At 42.8% G+C, this 24,906-nt stretch overlaps 1 protein-coding gene across 1 annotated transcript; it reads right to left on the bottom strand.

Moving 5' to 3' along the window:
- Window positions 1-440: 440 nt before the first annotated feature.
- LOC101730934 lies at window positions 441-5,557 on the bottom strand. The gene is made up of 4 exons (XM_031893743.1): window positions 5,027-5,557; window positions 3,444-3,570; window positions 2,084-2,157; window positions 441-1,090 (listed from the first exon to the last, which is right to left on the bottom strand). Exons 1-4 carry the CDS (start codon window positions 5,340-5,342, stop codon window positions 810-812), a joined length of 798 nt encoding a protein of 265 aa, XP_031749603.1. The 5' UTR covers window positions 5,343-5,557; the 3' UTR covers window positions 441-809.
- Between the last annotated feature and the right edge of the window lie 19,349 nt (window positions 5,558-24,906).

Raw genomic sequence — 24,906 nt, 5'->3', positions numbered from 1 at the left:
ATAAATAAAAAGTGGGTGAATTTTGATAAATCTGCTCATTTTTTTCCCACTGGTTTCAACATTTTCTGTAATCATAAAAAAGTACCTTGTACTTAATGGTAACTAAAGGTACCCATACACCTTCAGATCTGCTAGCTTGGCGATGTCGCCAAGCGAGTGGATCTTCTTCCGATAATCCCCCACCTATGGGTGGGCGATATCGGGAGAATCCAGGCTAATTCGATCGTTTGGCCCCAAGGCGAATTATAACGACAGGTATAGGAAAAGTCGGTCCGGGGACCACATCAACGAGCACATGCGGTCCCCGATCCAACTAGATTTTTTAACCTGCCTGATTAAGATTTCAGGCCAGATGTCGGTCGGGCAGGCCTGTCGGTAGTGCCCATACACGGGCCGATTAGCTGCTCATTCGGTCTAAGGGACTGATATCGGCAGCTAGAATCGGCCCGTGTATGGGCATCTTAAGTTGCATAAATCCATGTTGGTTCCCAAAAAATCCTTAGGACAATGTTATTCATAATAATTTGTCTCCCATGGGCCCCAAAATTTCAGGAGAATGAGGATCACTGCATATGAAAACACTTTTAATGCCGCTATCCAGCTTAATTGGGGATAATGTCTTTTATCTGGTCTCAAACATTCCAGATAATAGATCCAATTATTTTTTACTTGAAACAATTTTTTTCCTGGGGAAAAAAGTTGAAAAGGGTAAAGAATTTCTACCCAAAGTTAGTAAATCTCCCCTAACACTGAAGATACAGGTATAGCATGGTGACGTCTGGCAGTTACTGTTGTTATTATTGACTTTATTATAGATCCCTCTCGTGCACGTATTTGAGAAGGAATTTTTTGCGCTGAGCTCTGTCCCTTTTGGCGTCCCGCTGCTCTTTCATACAAAAGCTCACGTCTTTCAGTGCTTTATGGATCAGCTCCAGGAACAGTGTGTGTCTCCCCCGGGTCTTAAAGTGATCCTCGTCTGTATAATTCTCCACTGCCAGTATCTCCTCTGCCCCCATGCCTTCAAATATATTGCGCAGCTCGGCAAAATCCCCGCTGGTCTTGTTGGTCAGGACGATGATGGGAAATATCCCTGCAGGAAAGTGAATTTGAGTGATTATTTTCACTAGGTTTCATAGATAATGTGAAACCCTAAATGCTTGCAGCATTGGAACGGCCATCAGGGAATGTTAAAGGGTTTCCAGTTTAGCGGACATTAAGGGGTGATTTAGATATAATTACCCCTTATTGGGGCAGAACAGCCCTATTGGGTTTATTTAATGGTTAAATGATTCCCTTTTCTCTGTAATAATAAAACAGTATTTGACCCCAACTAAGATATAATTACCCCTTATTGGGGCAGAACAGCCCTATTGGGTTTATTTCATGGTTAAATGATTCCCTTTTCTCTGTAATAATAAAACAGTACCTGTACTTGATCCCAACTAAGATATAATTACCCCTTATTGGGGCTGAACAGCCCTATTGGGTTTATTTAATGGTTAAATGATCCCCTTTTCTCTGTAATAATAAAACAGTATCTGTACTTGATCCCAACTAAGATATAATTACCCCTTATTGGGGCAGAACAGCCCTATTGGGTTTATTTCATGGTTAAATGATTCCCTTTTCTCTGTAATAATAAAACAGTACCTGTACTTGATCCCAACTAAGATATAATTACCCCTTATTAGGGCAGAACAGCCCTATTGGGTTTATTTCATGGTTAAATGATTCCCTTTTCTCTGTAATAATAAAACAGTACCTGTACTTGATCCCAACTAAGATATAATTACTCCTTATTGGGGGCAGAACAGCCCTATTGGGTTTATTTCATGGTTAAATGGTTCCCTTTTCTCTGTAATAATAAAACAGTACCTGTACTTGATCCCAACTAAGATATAATTACCCCTTATTGGGGGCAGAACAATCCTATTGGGGTTAATTAATGTTTTATTGATATTTAGTAGAGGTATGGAGATCCAAATGATTGGGCTCCTTAGTTTCAGCTGACAAAGTATTTATTTGAATTTTCAAGATTTTTTTGTTTTATTTATATTTCTCGAGTACAAAAACATATAATTACCTGTCAGATCTCTGCAGTTTTTAAGAAAAGGTTGAATTTCATCTATTTCCCTGCCACTTATGGCTTTCTTGACACTGGGTGGAGAAACAAACACAGAAGAAATGATTAGAGATTCTTCATAGGGACCTGAAATAATTGTGTTATGTTATTCGTAACCTACAGCCGATTCAGTACAGCCCGGCCCGGTGGTTGGGGATCCCTGACCTACAGTATTTATGTAATACACTTACTGCCCATGTGTAGCTAGGACAAAAAGAAAATGTTGAAGTGAAAGTGCCTGTTACTGTTTGTCCAGCTGTTTGCATTTTTGAAAGTGGGCTGGGCTAGAATTAACAAATAGCCAATCAGGCCACTGGAAAATTGACAGCACCGAAGTCCTGCCATGCTGTTGATGAGTTATTCATGAATTTGCAGCCCAACAGTACACTCACACTCAATCTGAGATCACTAAAGGTTTCTTTATCCCACCGGGCAAGGTCCACAATGCATCTCCCCTTGCTGGTTCCCTTACATATTTGTACATAGTTATAATACACCCCCTTAGGTGCCATTTCTCCAGCATAAATTGCCCCAGCTTAGCCAGTCTTTCTTAATAATTCATCACTTCATTCCATACCCTTTGTAAGCTTAGTTGCCCTTCTCTGGACTCTCTAATTCAATAATATCCAGTTGGAGCACTGGGGACCAAGCCTACACTGCATGTTCTAGATGCGACCTTACCTGTCTTCATCACTTCATTCCATACCCTTTGTAAGCTTAGTTGCCCTTCTCTGGACTCTCTAATAATATCCAGTCGGAACACTGGGGACCAAGCCTACACTGCATATTCTAGATGGGGTCTTACCTGTGTTTTGCAAAGAGAAAGAATGCCCCTCCCCATTGCCTGCAAATCCATACCCTCATAAAGCAGGACAGGACCTCGCTACACCCAAGTTTATTATGTACCAGTACCCCCAGGTCCTTCTCCATCATGGATATGTCTAACTGAATCCCATTAAGGGTATAAGTGGCAGCATATTGTTACATCCCAGGTGCATGACCTTACATTTATCGACATTGAATCTCATCTGCCACTTAGTCGCCCAGATTGCCAGTCGGTCAAGATTCTGCCGCAAGGTGCCAAATCCTGGATGGAATGAATTACCTACATAGTGTTGTGCCACACAGATACAATCCATAAGTCATTCAAGAGTAATGTAATTAAAACTAGACTCTGCCATTTGAAAATGTGCAACTTGAAATTCATGCACTTATTAGCCTTGCGTCAATCAGTAATCTCTATGGGGATATGATACCTGTAATGTGTCATTCTGTAATGTGCATCTGAAGTACAAGAACAGTACCAGAACCTCCCTCTCACCTGTAGACAAATATTGGAACAACGAAATCTGCAAAATTTGGCTCCACATCACCATCCTCCAGCCGAAACATCATGTCCTCATAATTCTGGTTCCATTCTACTCTCTCATCCAGTGGGACAAAGTTACCTGGAACAATAGTGATAAAAGGTATATTCTTGGAGGTCAAACAGGGACATTGTCTTTGTACAATATTATGTGTTTCGTTGATGATACAATAGAACTACAGCAATTTTTTCAAAATATGTAATTTCCCTCTCTTTATTACACTAAGCACATAAATAGGAAAATTGATTCTTTAAGATGGTTAGACATTTGCTATGAGTTCTGCACCATGTAGCCTTGTGCCTATATACACAGCAGGCAACATCTCATTCTAATATCCTTATCATTTACAGTAGGGGGTACATTATCCCTTATAATACATGAGTGATACTCAGAGTTCCCTGTATAACTCAGCCTGCAGCCTTGTGCCTTTATATGGGGGGCACAGAACTCCTCAGTGACTGCTAATATCCTTATCATTTACAGTAGGGGGTACATTATCCCTTATAATACATGAGTGATACTCAGAGTTCCCTGTATAACTCAGCCTGCAGCCTTGTGCCTTTATATGGGCACAGAACCCCTCAGTGACTGCTAATATCCTTATCAATTACAGTAGGGGGTACATTATCCCTTATAATACATGAGTGATACTCAGAGTTCCCTGTATAACTCAGCCTGCTGCCTTGTGCCTTTATATGGGCACAGAACCCCTCAGTGACTGCTAATATCCTTATCATTTACAGTAGGGGGTACATTATCCCTTATAATACATGAGTGATACTCAGAGTTCCCTGTATAACTCAGCCTGCAGCCTTGTGCCTTTATATGGGTACAGAACCCCTCAGTGACTGCTAATATCCTTATCATTTACAGTAGGGGGTACATTATCCCTTATAATACATGAGTGATACTCAGAGTTCCCTGTATAACTCAGCCTGCAGCCTTGTGCCTTTATTTGGGCACAGAACCCCTCAGTGACTGCTAATATCCTTATCATTTACAGTAGGGGGTACAGTATCCCTTATAATACATGAGTTCATGGAGCAGGGACCTTGTGAACATGGTAAGAACAAAACTAAAGGTAGTAGTAATAGGTAAACACAGGCTATTATCTTTCCTGAGAGGCTTCCACTACACTAAGTTATCTCTACTGGTAAGAATATTTCATCCCACCATTACTGCTTCTTGTGGGCAATGATGATCCTCTGTATCCACCCAATCAATTCTCAGTGTATTTATATGTTTTCATTTACAGTTTAGCTTCCTATACCTTCCCCCACCACATTGAGATTGAGAGAGGAACATGATGTAACCACCTTCTACTGTAGTAAAGGAAAGGAAATAATCCGACCCCCCTTCTGCCCCTTACATGAATATCTTACCAAATATCCCCATATAGTACAAGCCTTTAAACACTAATTAAAGAGCAGCAGGTCAGGTACACGTTATATAATTATATTTAGGTCTAAAATAGATTAGCCCAACCTACAAAGCCCAGTACAGAGAGCAGTCACACAAGGATCTCAATGGAACTTACACAGCTGAGCGTAGATTTCCGCCATCTCATAGGGGTTTATCATGGCGCACCCTCTATTGTCCACCATTGTGATGTTCCCTGTAAGTTGGTAGGACTTCCTTTCCATCGTCAGGCCACCATCATTGGCCGCAGCCTCTGCGTGCTTTTTGAACCCCTTACCCAACAGGGCAAATTTACAGGAGTTAATGAGAGAAGACTTGCCGTGCCCCAGGAACCCAAAGAGCTGAAGGAGGATCCGAGTGTAGCCCTGGTTCCCCAGTGGGCAATCGTTAAGGCAGAACGACTGTATATACTCCCTGAGCTTATCCACGTCCATCGTAGCTGCTTCTCCTGTGTAGTTTCGCTTTGCCTGCTTTATACCTTCCTAAGACATTTCACAATCGGTTTTAATTATCAGCAACTGGGAAATTGCCAGTGATAGATCATCTGCTTTCAGTGCTCCGTTACACCCAAAACCGCCCTGTTTATCGAAAGAAACATACCCCGGAGGCTCAGTTCAACTCTAACTCAATGAAGCAAGTGAAAGTGAAAGTAGGGAAACCGCTTTTGTTTTGTTAGCTTAACCCCATGAATGCCGAGTTCCAGCAGCTAACACTCGATCCCGTTGCACTGCTGAAGGGAAGGTGCCTGCTTGGCATTAGACCTTCTGTAATGATTGTAGGTAGGAAATATAATCTTATTTAAGAGGTAGAAATCCCTGTCTGAGAAGAAGTTAAGGTCCCCATGCACTGGCAGACATCGGCAAGTGAGCAGATCTTCTCCCGATATCCCCCACCTACGGGTGGGCGATCTCGGGAGAATCCAGGGTATGACGGGTATAGGCAAAGTCGGTCCGGGGACCGCATCAATGAGCCGATGCGGTCCCCGATCCGACTAGATTTTCTAACCTGCCCGATCGAGATCTGGACGATTTCAGGCCAGATACCGGTCGGACAGGCCCGTCGGTAGTGCCCATACACAGGCCGATTAGCTGCCGAATCTGTCCAAGGGACTGATATTGGCAGCTACTATCGGCCCGTGTATGGGGACCTTTACCCAGGTTGTTGCCAAATCTCTTTGCTGAATGCCTGTGAGTAACTGTCTTTTGCCACAGACTTGTACCTTCAGTTTCATGATTCAAGATTCTTTCCATTTCCCAGAAAAAGTTGCTTTTATAATAACCGAAGCACCAAACACTGTGCTACACCTCCCCGCCTGTTTTATTGTCATCCATAAAACTCACTGTACACTTATAACAAGCTCCCAGACAAAGTTCACCTTATGAAACATTCATGGGAAAATACATAAAAAAAAAGTTGAGGGACTTTACAAAATGGGTTTTATACACAATAGGTGGCAAATTTTGGAGTAAAACTCCTATACACAATGGGATAACTTTGCTGCCGCTATGCAGTCTCTGTGGCTGTTGCACCCATTGGGTTACATTACTGCTGGTGTAGCACTAGGATAGCACAATGGAATCCGGCACCTGTAAATATGGCACACGGTGATATATACAGATTTAATACACCAAGTACACCCAAACATTCACACTCAAAAGCAAATCTATAGTCCAGGATAAGAACTGACTGGTGTATGGCTATGGGACTCATTTTGTTAAGGTGGCCATACACGTTACAATTACAACCACAGATCACAGGAAAGATCGTCTGTGCCTTCCAGAGATGAATCGACAGATATAGAGTTAGAAGCAATGGGAATTCTACCCCTATCTGACGATTCAGCCCTAAATACGTGCCTTTGCTTGGGGGCCTTCAACGGCGCCCGATCAAAATCTTTTATCCCGCTCAATCAACAAGATGACCAACATCCAAGGCTTGTGCTCTATCAGTGGCCTCATCAATCCACCATACATGCACCGAATATCGTACAAATCCTCGTTTCATACAATAATATCGATCGGTGTGTATGGTCAGCTTTCCCACCTCTCTCGTGACCCCAGTAGCTACCCTACAATCCTAGGCTGGCATGCCTCTAAATTAAAATGCCAAGCTGGTACTGTTGGTGGCTTCTCTTCCAGCAGTTAACATGGCCCCCTGGCTTAGGACATGCTGCATCATTCAGGATACAGTAGGTGCTTTACAAGAGGAGTAGTGCTGTAGGTGAGGGTAGAACTATTGGATATGCATGTCCTGTTGAGAAGTGCTTCGGACTCATTGCTGAAACAGGACCATGCGAAACCTCAAGAAGTACAGTAATAACACATAAAACAGGACCCCAAAACCCCCAGAAGGGTTAACTTTACATAACCTGCCAAATTTAGTCAAATGGGAGTGGTATTTAGTGGGTGTGGTCAAAAAAATTCACCCTACTGCATTAATTTTGTCCCGCTTTCTGTTTTTAAAATGGTCGGAGGTATGGTTTAATCCTTTCCACTTTCCTGCAGAGATTTTGCCTGAAATAATCCCTAGGGAAACACAACCCCTCAGTGACTGGGGAAATTGCTATGAAGCTGAAAGATAACGTTGCAGTTGGTCGCTCAGAAAGTAGCTCAGTGATTTTCATTACACCCCCCACACTCCTCTGCTTCTTTTCCAAGTTTCTCCTTCTGTGCTAGCCCCACTATGTACCTACCCTACCCCTACACAATTCTCTCTCCATTTATTGCCCTTTTTTAACGCAATTATCCCACTTCCCATTATTCAACACACCCCCACTGCGCCATCATTTTCCCGCTACTTTCTCTTCACGTTACTTATTCTTTCATTTTTTGTATTTTCATCTCTCTCCCTACATTCCATTTGTTCCGGGCATTCTGTTTGTGCCTTCTCTCTCATGTCTGCCACAGTGTCGCTGTTACTGCTACCCCTAACCTGCCCTACTACCCACCAAAGCACCAATTCCACTTCCACATACAGCCAACCGGAGCGCACATCTGGCCTTCCACTGACCCGCCCACGGAGGCGAGCGCCCGCCCAATCAGCGCTCACTGATGCGCACATTCACCCACTCACTGAAGCCCCTGCCCGGGGTGCCCGCCCACTGAACTGCCTGCCATATAATGTGAGCGGTTTCCTCGCAAACTTCAAAACTGGGGTTCGCGTTGAAATTCTGAGAGGCCACCATTTGTCAGCCCTGGTTTCAAAGTGCCAGCCTTAAATGAGCATGAATTTCCAAAACATGTGTTGCTTGCGTGTATATGTGTCAATAGGCGACAGTGTCATTTCTCCTATAATATTTGTTCTGTGCAGCATTGTTGCCCTACACAGTGAGGTGCTTGTTGCAGTTGAAGTTTCTTTCACCTTGATGCAATACGAGTCAATTTTATTGGCAGCTGACTAACCCTGAGGAACCCCCCCACACACACGCAAGAGAACATACAGGGGCACATATATCATTGAATCATAACTGGGGCAGGGTGTTATTGGGAAATGGCTGCTGGGGAGTATCAAGCACACACAAGGCTGACAGGGACTGAAGCACAATGCAGGTGCATGGAATATATTCATTTTGTTATTTTAAAAAATATATATATTTTGCCATGGTGGCAGAGGGCGTGTTAGGTGTATCTATATGATTTAGGTGTGTGCTTGAAGGCCATGTAACAGCAATATGGGAAAATAGAGTATTCATGGCACTGGTTTATCGGCACCTATTTAGCTCTCCTTCAGTGTCTGCTTAGGGTGAAACAGAGCCGTAATCACTCAGAGCAAATGGAATGGAAAAGAACACGCATTACATTTTCCAGAGAGGTTTGGACAAACTGGGGCACGTAGTATCATTTGTACATAGTGTCACAAAATGGCTGCCCACACTGGGAGCCCCTCCTGTTGCTGGGGGCATAATGCTCATTAGGAGCATTTTTTGCACAAAATGGTATTGTTTCCCCCTCTATTTCCGGGCTCCATTAACCTGCACTTCCAGTGGGGTAAATAATGTTCAATGTTCCCTTTATAAAATCTCAAATACTTATTTATACAGACCTATACAAATATGGCTGCCCTTTGTGCAGTGAGTGTGGTTTGTTTAGGGTTAACTCCAACACATACGGTATTTGGGGCTGAATATGACAACTCAATACATTTATTCATCCAAAACAATGCACTAAAGCACTTGCCCTGAGTAAGGCCATTTAGTAACATAATTTGTCAAGTCATAAGAAGGAAGTCGATCTGGGGCAGGTTTTTTATTGTTTAGTTGGCTGCCAGTTCCCCTGTGGCCTCACCCAGAGTGATATATTCCAATAATAGAACTTTGTTTGGAACCTGAGTGAGGTCGTTAATTACCTATTTACCTATTTCTTTAGTTGGCACTGAGACCATATAACAATTGATATCATTTAGTAGAAGTCTGCCAGATAGAATGTAGTATCTGATGATGTATGTAACTCCATTGTGTGACATTATCTGTAGGTCTATAGTGACTACGACTGCCATGAATCACCCTGAGTGTTTTGCCAGTATATCACACTCCCCTGAGGGAGACAAATGCACAAAATTCCCTAGTATTGCGTTCAACGTGAAACAGTGCATTGTCTATAACTGCAGAAAAATACAGAAGTCTCTAACCACACAATCATGTGAACAGACAGTTTCACATTGACTGCAATAATAAGGAAATTAGGGGCATTTTGTTGCCAGGAGGGAGTGAGATTTGCCTTAAGCCCTCCCACAGGCCATTGCCCTATAACAGTATGGAGTAGACTTAAGGTGGCCATACACTGGTGAGTTCGCCAAGCAATCAGATCTTCTCCCGATAAGCCCATTTACGGGCATAAATACGCCGGCATAGGTGCCGTCCGATCGAGGAACTCTTCAATAAGGTGATGTGGCCCCCTATCCGACGGAAAAATCCAACCTTCCCAATTGAGATCTGGCCAATATTACATAGTAAGTTGGGTTGAAAAAAGACATACATCCATCAAGTTCAACCATAATGCCTATATATAAACCTGCCTAACTACTAGTTGATCCAGAGGAAGGCAAAAAACCCATCTGTAGCCTCTCTAATTTGCCGCAGAGGGGAAAAAATTCCTTCCTGACTCCAAGATGGCAATCGGACCAGTCCCCTGGATCAACTTGTACTAAGAGCTATCTCCCATAACCCTGTATTCCCTCACTTGTACTGAGAGCTATCTCCCATACCCCTGTATTCCCTCACTTGTACTGAGAGCTATCTCCCCTACCCCCTGTATTCCCTCACTTGTACTGAGAGCTATCTCCCATACCCCTGTATTCCTCACTTGTACTGAGAGCTATTTCCCCATACCCCTGTATTTCCCTCACTTGTACTGAAGGGTATCTCCCCTAGCCCTGTATCCTCACATTGTAGCCTGAGAGCTATCCCCCCTACCCTGTATTCCCTCACTTGTAACTGAGCAGCTATCCCCCCATACCCCTGTATTCCCTCCACTATGTACTGAGAGCTATCCCCCCTACCCACTGGTATTCCCTCACTTGTACTGAGAGCTATCCCCCCTACCCCTGTAATTCTCCCTCACTTGCCTGTACTAGAGGCTATCTCCCCTACCCCTGTATTCCCTCACTTGCTACTGAGAGCATATCCCCCCTACCCCTGTATTCCCCACTATGTACTGAGAGCTATACCCCCTACCCCTGTATTCCCTCACCTTGACTGAAAGCTACTCCGCCTACCCCCTCGTATTCCCTCACTTGTACTGAGAGCTATCCCCCTACCCCGTATTCCCTCACTTGTACTGAGAGCTATCCCCTACCCCTGTATTCCCTCACTTGTACTGAGAGCTATCCCCCTACCCCTGTATTCCCTCACTTGTTACTGAGAAGCTATCTCCCCTACCCCTGTATTCCCTCACCTTGTACTGAGAGGCGTATCTCCCCTACCCCTGTATTCCCTCACTTGTACTGAGAGCTATCTCCCCTACCCCTGTATTCCCTCACTTGTACTGAGAGCTATCTCCCCCTACCCCTGTATTCCCCGCACTTGTACTGAGAGCTATCCCCCCCTACCCCCTGTATTCCCTCACTTGTACTGAGAGCTATCTCCCCCTACCCCTGTATGTCCCTCACTTGTACTGAGAGCTATCTCCCCTACCCCTGTATTCCCTCATTGTACTGAGAGCTATTCCCTCACTTGTACTGAGAGCTATCTCCCCTACCCCTGTATTCCCTCACTTGTACTGAGAGCTATCTCCCCTACCCCTGTATTCCCTCACTTGTACTGAGAGCTATCCCCCCTAACCCTGTATTCCCTCACTTGTACTGAGAGCTATCTCCCCTACCCCTGTATTCCCTCACTTGCTAAGAATCCATCCAGCCCCTTCTTAAAGTTATATAATGTATCAGCCAGCACGACTGATTCGGGGAGGGAATTCCAGAACCTCACAGCTCTCACTGTAACAAATCCTTTCCGAATATTTAAATGGAACCTCCCTTCTTCTAAACGGAGTGGGTTCCCTCGTGTCCATTGGAAGGACCTACTGGTAAATAAAGCATTAGAAAGGTTATTATATGATCCCCTTATATATTTATACATAGTTATCATGTCACCCCTTAAGCGCCTCTTCTCCAGTGTAAACAGACCCAACTGGGCCAGCCTTTCCCCATAACTGAGACTTCCCATACCCTTTACCAGCTTAGTTGCCCTTCTCTGGACCCTCTCTAACTCAATAATGTCCCGTTTGAGCACTGGAGACCAGACCTGAACAGCATATTCTAGATGGGGCCTTACCAGCGCTCTGTAAAGGGGAAGAATAACCCCCTCCTCCCGTGAATCTATACCCCTTTTAATACAGCTCAGAACCCTGTTTGCCCTTGCAGCTGCTGCCTGGCATTGCTTGCTACAGCCAAGTTTATTATCTACAAGGACTCCAAGCTCCTTCTCCATTATGGATTTGCCTAGTGCAGTCCCATTAAGGGTATAAGTGGGGGCATATTTTTACATCCCAGGTGCATGACCTTACATTTATCCACATTAAATCTCATCTGCCACTTAGCTGCCCAGATTGCCAGTTGGTCAAGATCCTGCTGCAGGGATGTCACATCCTGGATAGAATTGACTGGGCTGCAGAGTTTTGTGTCATCTGCAAACACTGATACATTACTCATAATACCCTCCCCTAAGTCATTTATGAACAAATTAAACAAAAGTGGCCCCAGTACAGAACCCTGAGGGACCCCACTGAGAACCTTACTCCAAGTAGAGAATGTGCCATTAACAACCACCCTCTGTACCCGATCCTGTAGCCAGTTTTCTATCCATGTGCAAACGACTTCACTAAGACCAATAGACCTTAGCTTAGAAAGCAGTCGTTTGTGGGGAACGGTATCAAATGCTTTGGCAAAATCCAAATAGATTATATCTACTGCATCCCCACTGTCCAGCTTCTTACTTACCTCATCATAAAAAGCAATTCAATTGGTCTGACATGACCTGTCCTTCATAAAGCCATGCTGACTCCTACCCATAATGCCATTCTCCACTACATAATTTTGTATGTGATCCCTTAACAAGCCTTCAAATAACTTGCCCACCACGGATGTCAGACTTACAGGCCTATAATTGCCAGGCTGAGATCTTACTCCCTGTATAAATATAGGAATGACATTCACCTTCCCCCAATCCCTAGGTACCATACCTGATGAAAGCGAGTCTGAGAATATCAGAAACAAGGGCCACTGCAATTCTGCCCCTAGCTCTCTCAGTACCCGAGGGGGTATTCCATCTGGCCCCGGTGCCTTGTTTACATTTATCGTGTGTAACCCTTTAAGCACCATATCCTGTGCCAACCACTGTATAGTTGGAGCTGAGGCAACAGTGCAGCTCTTAGGTGGGACTTGGCCCTCTGGCTCCCCCTACTGTATACACAGAAGAAAAGAACTGGTTAAGCACATCTGCCTTTCCTGTATCCGCTGTAACTATATTGTTACTATAACTCAATGGGGCCACACCCTCAACCTGCATCTTTTTACTATTAATATACTTAAAAAACTTTTTGGGGTTAGTCTTTGCCTTCCTAAAATTCAGTGTCTTTGTTGCCCCCGTGTAAATTTGTTTCCTGCACCAAACATCAAATGAAATAACATGATGGTCACTATTACCCAGGGGTTCAACCACTTGCACATTTGCTATACGTTCTGGGTCATTAGAGATCACTAGATCTAGTATAGCATGGTTCCTGGTTGGCTCCTCAACAACCTGTGACATAAAGTTGTCGTGCAGCAAGTTTATAAACTTGTTCCCATTTACTGTCCTGGCAGTAAATGTCCCACTTTAAGTGAATGGCCAGAAATGAAAACTGGGTTGGCCGATCATCATTCATGGTTTATTTGGTGCAATCTACGTGTTCTGAATGTCAGATAGCAATCCAGGAAAATAGAGAGTAAGAGATACTTTTCCTTATACAGATATCCATTATTTGGAAACATATTATCCAGAAAGTTCAGAATTACAGAAAGGCCATCTCCCATACACTCCATTATAAGCAAATAATTCTATTTGAAAAATTACTTCCTTTTTCTCTGTAATAATAAAACAGTACCTGTACTTGATCCCAACTAAGATATAATTACCCCTTATTGGGGCAGAACAGCCCTATTGGGTTTATTTCATGGTTAAATGATTCCCTTTTCTCTGTAATAATAAAACAGTACCTGTACTTGATCCCAACTAAGATATAATTACCCCTTATTGGGGCAGAACAGCCCTATTGGGTTTATTTCATGGTTAAATGATTCCCTTTTCTCTGTAATAATAAATCAGTACCTGTACTTGATCCCAACTAAGATATAATTACCCCTTATTGGGGGCAGAACAGCCCTATTGGGTTTATTTCATGGTTAAATGATTCCCTTTTCTCTGTAATAATAAAACAGTACCTGTACTTGATCCCAACTAAGATATAATTACCCCTTATTGGGGCAGAACAGCCCTATTGGGTTTATTTCATGGTTAAATGATTCCCTTTTCTCTGTAATAATAAATCAGTACCTGTACTTGATCCCAACTAAGATATAATTACCCCTTATTGGGGGCAGAACAGTCCTATTGGGTTTATTTCATGGTTAAATGATTCCCTTTTCTCTGTAATAATAAAACAGTACCTGTACTTGATCCCAACTAAGATATAATTACCCCCTTATTGGGGCAGAACAGCCCTATTGGGTTTATTTCATGGTTAAATGATTCCCTTTTCTCTGTAATAATAAAACAGTACCTGTACTTGATCCCAACTAAGATATAATTACCCTTATTGGGGCAGAACAGCCCTATTGGGTTTATTTCATGGTTAAATGATTCCCTTTTCTCTGTAATAATAAAACAGTACCTGTACTTGATCCCAACTAAGATATAATTACCCCTTATTGGGGCAGAACAGCCCTATTGGGTTTATTTCATGGTTAAATGATTCCCTTTTCTCTGTAATAATAAAACAGTACCTGTATGTAGGGACCCATAGGGTTAAATGGTCCCTATGGCTTTAAATCCCTACAGGTTCAGTTCCCTTAGTTGCTGGGCAGAAGGGAATGTATCTAAGTGAGTTCATTAACATGTGTGCTATTGGTTAGAAGGTATAGTGACCACATCCTGCCTGACTTTGGTATAGTGTTGGGAGAGGAGTGGCACCTTCCTGTTTTTTGCTTCCACCTTAGGGACAAGGTGGATGTGTGCTGAGAGCCCAGGGCATGGGCCCAGGCCCAGTGAAGTCAGGGAACAGGGCCCCGTGAATGAGGCATTAGATAGTGGCAGGTGTAGCTCCCTTTATAGTACACTCTAGGAGTGTAAGGCAGTTAGGGTTGAGCTAGAATGAGCAGCATGAGCTCCTGCATAGGATTTGCAGTTTTTCTGGAGATAGTTCTCCCAGGCCACATTGCCTGTAGTGTAGGGATCCAAGTGAATAGGGAATCAGGATAGAGAATTCCCTGAGGGATCCACTAAAGGGTGTGTCGCAGAGGTGAAGGGAGATTCCTGCCAGTCTGCCCGCAGGAGAGTGTTAGTCTGAATATACACTCGGTATGTGTTGCATGTACCAATGGCCTCTGAAGCTGTATTGTGAGTAAACCCTGTGGATGTTCAATAAATACTTATTACTTTGTTATTTGCAAGAACCTCTGGCGCCCTCTGTTTTCATTTTTCTGCATAGCAGCAAGAGAGGTGTAGTTGCACAACACCCTCACCTTCCTCTTCCACTTAGCGAAGGCCCATTCTGGGTAAGAGAGTACAGTGTAACCCATGTTCTACTGGTACTAGTCCGGGAAGGCAGCTATTGAGCTGAAATAGGTGTTACATGTACTTGATCCCAACTAAGATTCAGTATAATTACCCCTTATTGGGGGCAGAACAGCCCTATTGGGTTTACTTAATGGTTAAATGATTCCCTTTTCTCTGTAATAATAAAACAGTACCTGTACTTGATGCCAACTAAGATATAATTACCCCTTATTGGGGCAGAACAGCCCTATTGGGTTTATTTCATGGTTAAATGATTCCCTTTTCTCTGTAATAATAAAACAGTACCAGTACTTTGATCCCAACTAAGAATATAATTCACCCTTATTGGGGGCAGAACAGCCCTATTGGGTTTATTTCATGGTTAAATGATTCCCTTTTCTCTGTAATAATACAACAGTACCTGTACTTGATCCAACTAAGATATAATTACCCCTTATTGGGGCAGAACAGCCCTATTGGGTTTATTTCATGGTTAAATGATTCCCTTTTCTCTGTAATAATAAAACAGTACCTGTACTTGATCCCAACTAAGATATAATTACCCCTTATTGGGGGCAGAACAGTCCTATTGGGTTTATTTAATGGTTAAATGATTCCCTTTTCTCTGTAATAATAAAACAGTACCTGTACTTGATCCCAACTAAGATATAATTACCCCTTATTGGGGGCAGAACAGTCCTATTGGGTTTATTTCATGGTTAAATGATTCCCTTTTCTCTGTAATAATAAAACAGTACCTGTACTTGATCCAACTAAGATATAATTACCCTTATTGGGGGCAGAACAGTCCTATTGGGTTTATTTCATGGTTAAATGATTCCCTTTTCTCTGTAATAATAAAACAGTACCTGTATGTAGGGACCCATGGGGTTAAATGGTCCCTATGGCTTTAAATCCCTACAGGTTCAGTTCCCTTAGTTGCTGGGCAGAAGGGAATGTATCTAAGTGAGTTCATTAACATGTGTGCTATTGGTTAGAAGGTATAGTGACCACATCCTGCCTGACTTTGGGTATAGTGTTGGGAGAGGAGTGGGCACCTTCCTGTTTTTTGCTTCCACCTTAGGGACAAGGGGGATGTGTGCTGAGAGCCCAGGGCATGTAATGTATATGTAACTGTACTGTAATAATAAAACAGTACCTGTACTTGATCCCAACTAAGATATAATTACCCCTTATTGGGGGCAGAACAGCCCTATTGGGTTTATTTCATGGTTAAATGATTCCCTTTTCTCTGTAATAATAAAACAGTACCTGTACTTGACCCAACTAAGCATATAATTTACCCCTTATTGGGGCAGAACAGCCCTATTGGGTTTATTCATGGTTAAATGATTCCTTTTCTCTGTAATAATAAACAGTACCTGTACTTGTGTTTTCTAAATCGAAACAAACTGGGCATATCGAATAGTTGCTTATTTATTAATAAGGAAACTAGAAAAATGAAAACTCAAAGAACTCCCCATTGACTTCTATAGAAACTTGCAATGGTGAATTTTTACATTTGAGTTTTCTGCACTTAGTAAATATCAGACCTTCCAGTTTTAGGGGCAAATTTACTAAAATGTTTTTTTTTTTCTGGTTTTGAAACTCGATATGGTATGAATTCGAAGTAATTTCTGTAGTTATAAATGTCTCGACAATGCTTTATCGTTCGTACTAAATATCGCAATTGCGTTCCGAACGTCACAAAATTTTCTGTGAAAAGTTTGTAAACGCCACAAAAACAGTTCTGACTTTGAAGCCTTCCATAGGAGCTCAGTGGCACTCGACAGATCAAACCTGGCGAAAAGATAGTCCCGATGAAAGTGTAACCAACACGTTAACGAATTCTGAAATGTTCATATTCTTTGCACAAAATACGTTTTTTTTTTGTGGGAAATTTATTGAAAACCACGAAAAACTTGTGGAATTTTACAGAAATGTTCTATAATTTAGAAAAAACTTATCTCAAAATTGTTTAGTAAATGGGCCATTTCACAGAAAACTGAGTAAAAATTGCTTTTTCCCCATAAGTTTGAATCATTTTCATATTTATGAAAAAAACGGTTTGGCCAAAATATTTTGATATTTTCTGCTCAAATCCATTTTTGAACAAAAGTGACTTTTTCCCTACTATTTACTTAAGTGTTTCCAGCGTCCCCACAAGGAGGAAGCAAAACCATTAAGACTGTAAAATCCCAGCAAGTTTTCCAGAATTACAGGTATGTTCAAATGTAACAAAAATTTGTTTGCACTGGGCATTTATTTTTAATAATAGAAATACTGAAAAAAAAAAAGTTTTGCACAGTAGAGAAAAGATGTTTACAATACAGGTATGGATTGGTCATGCAATAATACATTATCTAAAACCTCAGAAATGTTTTCTATTTAAAGGTCCCCCATACACGTTAAGATTGCTCGCTTTGGCGAAATCGGCAAGTGAGCGGATCTTCACCCAATATCCCCACCTACGGGTGAGCGATATCAGGGAGCATGTAGGCTAATTCGGGTCGTTTGGCCCCAGGCAATGGGGCAGTCAGTTCGGGGGACCGCATCAACGAGCCGATGTGGTCCCCAATCCGACTGAATTTTCTAACCTGCCCGATGGATATCTACCCAATTTCAGGCCAGGTATTGGTCGGCCAGGCCCCTCGTTTCTGCCCCTACACGGGCCAATAAGCTGCCGAATCTGTCCAAGGGACCAATATTGGCAGCTACAATCGGCCCATGAGATTAGAGCTCAATACAACAAAATTCACCCAATTTATTCAAATGGGATTTTCAGAAGCGTATTTATTAAATGGGGAACTCTATCTTTCACCCGTTAATAAATACGCTTCTAAAAATCCCATAGGAATAATCAAAAGTGGGGGAATTTTGATAAATCTGCCCCATTTCAACATTTTCTGTAATCATAAAAAAATATATCTTGTACTCAGTGGTAACTAAAGGTACCCATACACCTTCAGATCCGCTCGCTTGGCGATGTCGCCAAGTGAGTGGATCTTCTTCCGATATCCCCCACCTATGGGTGGGCGATATCGGGAGAATCCAGGCTAATTCGATCGTTTGGCCCCAGGGCGAATTATAACGACAGGTATAGGAAAAGTCGGTCCGGGGACCGCATCAACGAGCAGATGCGGTCCCCGATCCGACTAGATTTTTTAACCTGCCCGATTGAGATTTCAGGCCAGATATCGGGCAGGGCAGGCCCGTCAGTAGTGCCCATACACAGGCCAATTAGCTGCCGAATTGTCTAAGGGACTGATATTGGCAGTTAGAATCGGCCCGTGTATGGGGACCTTTAGTTTCATAAATCCATGTTGGTGCCCAAAAAATCCTTAGGACAATGTTATTCATAATAATTTGTCTCCCATGGGCCCCAAAACTTTCATTCAGGAGAATGAGGATCACTGCATATGGAAATGAAAAAAAGCTTAACTGGGGATAATGTCTTTTATCTGGTCTCAAACATTCCAGATAATAGATCCAATTATTTTTTACTGGAAACCAATTTTTTCCTGGGGAAAAAAGTTGAAAAGGGTAAAGAATTTCCTCCCAATGTTAGTAAATCTCCCCTAACACTGAAGATACAGGTATATCATGGTGACGTCTGGCAGTTACTGTTGTTATTATTGACTTGGTTGATTCTTATCCCTCTCGTGCACGTATTTCAGAAGGAATTTTTTGCGCTGAGCTCTGTCCTTTTTGGGGTTCCGCTGCTCTTTCATACAAAAGCTCACGTCCTTCAGTGCTTTATGGATCAGCTCCAGGAACAGTGTGTGTCTCCCCCGGGTCTTAAAGTGATCCTCGTCTGTATAATTCTCCACTGCCAGTATCTCCTCTGCCCCCATGCCTTCAAATATATTGCGCAGCTTGGCAAAATCCCCGCTGGTCTTGTTGGTCAGGACGATAATGGGAAATATCCCTGCAGGAAAGTGAATTTGAGTGATTATTTTAACTAGGTTTCATAGATAATGTGAAACCCTAAATGCTTGCAGCATTGGAACGGCCATCAGGGAATGTGAAAGGGTTTCCAGTTTAGGGGACATTAAGGGGTGATTTACCAACATTAGAATTGGAATCCAAATCCTGCTAAATAAGCCTCCACCTATCCCTTGGTAAATAATATATGGTACAGGTATGGGACCCATTCTTAGTTGGGATCAAGTACAGGTACTGTTTTATTATTACAGAGAAAAGGGAATCATTTAACCATGAAATAAACCCAATAGGGCTGTTCTGCCCCCAATAAGGGGTAATTATATCTTAGTTGGGATCAAGTACAGGTACTGTTTTATTATTACAGAGAAAAGGGAATCATTTAACCATGAAATAAACCCAATAGGATTGTTCTGCCCCCAATAAGGGGTAATTATATCTTAGTTGGGATCAGTACAGGTACTGTTTTATTATTACAGAGAAAAGGGAATCATTTAACCATTAAATAAACCCCAATAGGATTGTTCTGCCCCCAATAAGGGGTAATTATATCTTAGTTGGGATCAATACCAGGTACTGTTTTATTATTACAGAGAAAAGGGAATCATTTAACCATGAAATAAACCCAATAGGGCTGTTCTGCCCAATAAGGGGTAATTATATCTAGTTGGGATCAAGTACAGGTACTGTTTTATTATTACCAGAGAAAAGGGAATCATTTAAACCATGAAATAAACCCAATAGGGCTGTTCTGCCCAATAAGGGGTAATTATATCTTAGTTGGGATCAAGTACAGGTACTGTTTTATTATTACAGAGAAAAGGGAGTCATTTAACAATGAAATAAACCCAATAGGGCTGTTCTGCCCCAATAAGGGGAATTATATCTTAGTTGGGATCAAGTACAGGTACTGTTTTATTATTACAGAGAAAAGGGAATCATTTAACCATTAAATAAACCCAATAGGGCTGTTCTGCCCCCAATAAGGGGTAATTATATCTTAGTTGGGATCAAGTACAGGTACTGTTTTATTATTACAGAGAAAAGGGAATCATTTAACCATGAAATAAACCCAATAGGGCTGTTCTGCCCCCAATAAGGGGTAATTATATCTTAGTTGGGATCAAGTACAGGTACTGTTTTATTATTACAGAGAAAAGGGAATCATTTTAACCATGAAATAAACCCAATAGGGCTGTTCTGCCCCCAATAAGGGGTAATTATATCTTAGTTGGGATCAAGTACAGGTACTGTTTTTATTATTACAGAGAAAAGGGAATCATTTAACCATGAAATAAACCCAATAGGGCTGTTCTGCCCCCAATAAGGGGTAATTATATCTTAGTTGGGATCAAGTACAGGTACTGTTTTATTATTACAGAGAAAAGGGAATCATTTAACCATGAAATAAACCCAATAGGGCTGTTCTGCCCCAATAAGGGGTAATTATATCTTAGTTGGGATCAAGTACAGGTACTGTTTTATTATTACAGAGAAAAGGGAATCATTTAACCATTAAATAAACCCAATAGGATTGTTCTGCCCCCAATAAGGGGTAATTATATCTTAGTTGGGATCAAGTACAGGTACTGTTTTATTATTACAGAGAAAAGGGAATCATTTAACCATGAAATAAACCCAATAAGGCTGTTCTGCCCCAATAAGGGGTAATTATATCTTAGTTGGGATCAAGTACAGGTACTGTTTTATTATTACAGAGGAAAGGGAATCATTTAACCATGAAATAAACCCAATAGGGCTGTTCTGCCCCAATAAGGGGTAATTATATCTTAGTTGGGATCAAGTACAGGTACTGTTTTATTATTACAGAGAAAAGGGAATCATTTAACCATGAAATAAACCCAATAGGGCTGTTCTGCCCCCAATAAGGGGTAATTATATCTTAGTTGGGATCAAGTACAGGTACTGTTTTATTATTACAGAGAAAAGGGAATCATTTAACCATGAAATAAACCCAATAGGGCTGTTCTGCCCAATAAGGGGTAATTATATCTTAGTTGGGATCAAGTACAGGTACTGTTTTATTATTACAGAGAAAAGGAAACCATTTTTAAAAATGTGAATTACTTGATTAAAATGGAGTCTATGGGAGATGGACTTTCCGTAATTCAGAGCTTTCTGGATAATGGGTTTCCCGATAAGGGGTCCAATACCTGTACCAGATTTACATTTTGGCTGAAAATGATTGCTAACTTGACACCTTTAATGGAGCTCCCTTTAGGTCTTCCCACTCTCTATCATGATCACCATGATAACCATAGAAATACGACTTTGAAAAAAAATCTCATTCTAAAATAGCTCAATTGTTGAATATACCCCTCCCATTGGCTTTCCATGGAAGCTCACCAAGTTTCAGCTTGGTGAATTTTCAAGATTTTGTTTTTAAATTTATATTAAAAAAACAATTCTCGAGTCCAAAAATAAATAGTTTATTACCGCGCAGATCTCTGGCAGTTTTTAAGAAAAGGTTTAATTTCCCTATTTCGTTGGCAGTTTTTCTTTCTTGACACTGGGTGGAGAAACAAACACAGAAGGAAATGATTAGAGATTCTTCATAGGGACCTGAAATAATTGTCTTATATTATTCGTAACCTACAGTATTTATTTTATACACTTACTGGCCATGTGTAGCCAGGACAAAAAAAAATGTTTAAAGTGAAAGTGCCTTGTTAGAAGCTGCCGATATGGGTCCCTTGGACCGATTCGGCAGCTAATCGGCCCGTGTAGGGGCAGAAAAGAGCAGCCTGGCCGACCGATATCTGGCCTGAAATCGGCCAGGTTAGAAAATCTTGCCGGCAACTGGGGCCAAACAATTCTGATTATTTTTTTTTTAAAGCAGCTTGCTACCCGATATCACCACCGTAGGTGGGGATATCGGGTAAAGATCCGCTCACTTGGCGACATCGCCAAGCGAGCGGATCTTATAGTGTATGGGGACTTAACTGTATGTCCAGTTGTTTGCATTTTCGAAAGTGGGCCGGGCTAGAATTAACCAGTAGCCAATCAGGGCACTGGAAAATAGACAGCACCGAAGTCCTGCCATGCTGTTGATGAACTATTGATGAATTTGCAGCCCAACGTACACTCAACTCAGTCTGAGATCACTAAAGGTTTCTTTATCCCACCGGGCAAGGTCACAATGCATCTCCCCTTGCTGGTCCCCTTACATATTTATACATAGTTATCATACACCCCTTAGGTGCCATTTCTCCAGCATAAAGAGCCCCAGCTTAGCCAGTCTTTCTTCATAACTCATCGGTTCATAACTGAGACATTCCATACCTTTTGTAAGCTGAGTTGCCCTTCCTCTGGACTCTCCAATTCAATAATATCCAGTCAGAGCACTGGAGACCAGCCCTACACTGCATGTTCTAGATGGGGTCTTACCTGTGTTTTGCAAAGAGAAAGAATGCCCCTCCCATTGCCTGCAAATCCATTCCCTCATAAAGCAGGACAGTACCTCGCTACAGCCAAGTTTATTATGTACAAGTACCCCAGGTCCTTCTCCATCATTTCTTTAGGGTCAATGGCACTCTGCAGCTCCAACCTGGCCCAAGGAATGTCTCCCATAGGGCTCAATGGCACTCTGCAGCTCTAACCCGGCCCAAGGAAAGTCTCCCATAGGGCTCAATGGCACTCTGCAGCTCCAACCCGGCCCAAGGAAAGTCTCCCATAGGGCTCAACGGCACTCTGCAGCTCCAACCGGCCCCAAGGAAAGTCTCCCATGGGGCTCAATGGCACTCTGCAGCTCCAACCCGGCCCAAGGAAAGTCTCCCATAGGGCTCAATGGCACTCTGCAGCTCCAACCTGGTCCAAGGAAAGTCTCCCATAGAGCTCAATGGCACTCTGCAGCTCCAACCGGCCCAAGGAAAGTCTCCCATAGGGCTCAATGGCACTCTGCAGCTCCAACCCGGCCCAAGGAAAGTCTCCCATAGGGCTCAATGGCACTCTGCAGCTCCAACCCGGCCCAAGGAAAGTCTCCCATAGGGCTCAATGGCACTCTGCAGCTCCAACCCGGCCCAAGGAAAGTCTCCCATAGGGCTCAATGGCACTCTGCAGCTCCAACCGGCCCAAGGAAAGTCTCCATAGGGCTCAATGGCACTCTGCAGCTCCAACCCGGCCCAAGGAAAGTCTCCCATAGGGCTCAATGGCACTTTGCAGCTCCAACCCGGCCCAAGGAAAGTCTCCATAGGGCTCAATGGCACTCTGCAGCTCCAACCCGGCCAAGGAAAGTCTCCCATAGGGCTCAATGGCACTCTGCAGCTCCAACCTGGCCCAAGGAAAGTCTCCCATAGGGTCAATGGCACTCTGCAGCTCCAACGGCCGTGGCACAAGGAAAGTCTCGCCATAGGGCTCAATGGCACTCTGCAGCTCCAACCGCCCACAGGAAAGTCTCCCATAGGGCTCAATGGCACCCTGCAGCTCCAACCCGGCCAAGGAAAGTCTCCCATAGGGCTCAATGGCACTCTGCAGCTCCAACCCGGCCCAAGGAAAGTCTCCCATAGGGCTCAATGGCATCTGCAGCTCCAACCCGGCCAAGGAAAGTCTCCCATAGGGCTCAATGGCACTCTGCAGCTCCAACCGGCCCAAGGAAAGTCTCCCATAGGCTCAATGGCACTCTGCAGCTCCAACCCTGCGCAAGGAAAGTCTCCCATAGAGGCTCAATGGCACTCTGCAGCTCCAACCCGGCCCAAGGAAAGTCTCCCATAGGGCTCAATGGCACTCTGCAGCTCCAACGCCTGGCAAAGCCTCCCATAGGGCTCAATGGCACTCTGCAGCTCCAACCTGGCCCAGGAAAGTCTCCCATAGGGCTCAATGGCACTCTGCAGCTCCAACCCGGCCCAAGGAAAGTCTCCCATAGGGCTCAATGGCACTCTGCAGCTCCAACGGCCTAAGGTGGCCAAGCCAATGGCACAGTCACGGGATCTAACTGGAGACTGCAGCTCCAACGCAAGGTAAGTAATGATACTCGTACCAAGAACTTGGTAATGAATCCGAAACTTTCCCTACTCCGGCACGACAATATGATTTTGTCGCATTATTTTTAACGACAGTCGAAAAAGTCACACAAAAATAACGAAAAAATTGTCACAGATACGAAAGGTACAAAAAGTTGTAGAAAATCGAACACAAATCTCCCATAGTGGTTGTGCACAACAGATACAATCCATAAGTCATTCAAGAGTAATGTAAATCAAACTAGACTCTACCATTTGAAAATTGTGCAACTTGAACTTCAGGCACTTATTAGCCGTGCGTCAATCAGTAACTCTATGGAGAAATGATACCTCCACTGTGTCTGAAGTACAAGAACAGTACCAGAACTCACTCTCACCTGTAGACAAATATTGGAACAACGAAATCTTCAAATTTGGCTCCACATCAATCATCTCCAGCCGAAACATCATGTCCTCGTAATCTGGTTCATTCTACTCTCTCATCAGTGGGAACAAAGTACCTGGAACAATAGTAATAAAAGGTATATTCTGGGAGGCCAACAGGGACATTGTCCTTTGTACAATATTATGTGTTTCGTTGATGATAATACAATAGACTACACGTATTTTTTCAAAAATATGTAATTTCCCTCCTTTATTACACTAAGACATAAATACGGAAATTGATTTTTTTAAGGATTTTGTTTAGACATTTGCTATGAGTTCTGCACCATGTAGCCTTGTGGCTAATACACAGCAGGCAACATTCATTCTTAATATCCTTAGTCATTTAGCAGTAGGGGGGTAACATTATCCCTTTAATAACAAGTGATACTCAGAGTTCCCTAGGTC

Source organism: Xenopus tropicalis, chromosome 9 (assembly GCF_000004195.4).
Source record: "Xenopus tropicalis strain Nigerian chromosome 9, UCB_Xtro_10.0, whole genome shotgun sequence".
In the NCBI taxonomy this organism is placed as follows: Eukaryota; Metazoa; Chordata; class Amphibia; order Anura; family Pipidae; genus Xenopus; species Xenopus tropicalis.
The sequence above is the reverse complement of the archived record's forward strand: the minus strand, read 5'-3'. Positions and strand labels throughout refer to the sequence as shown.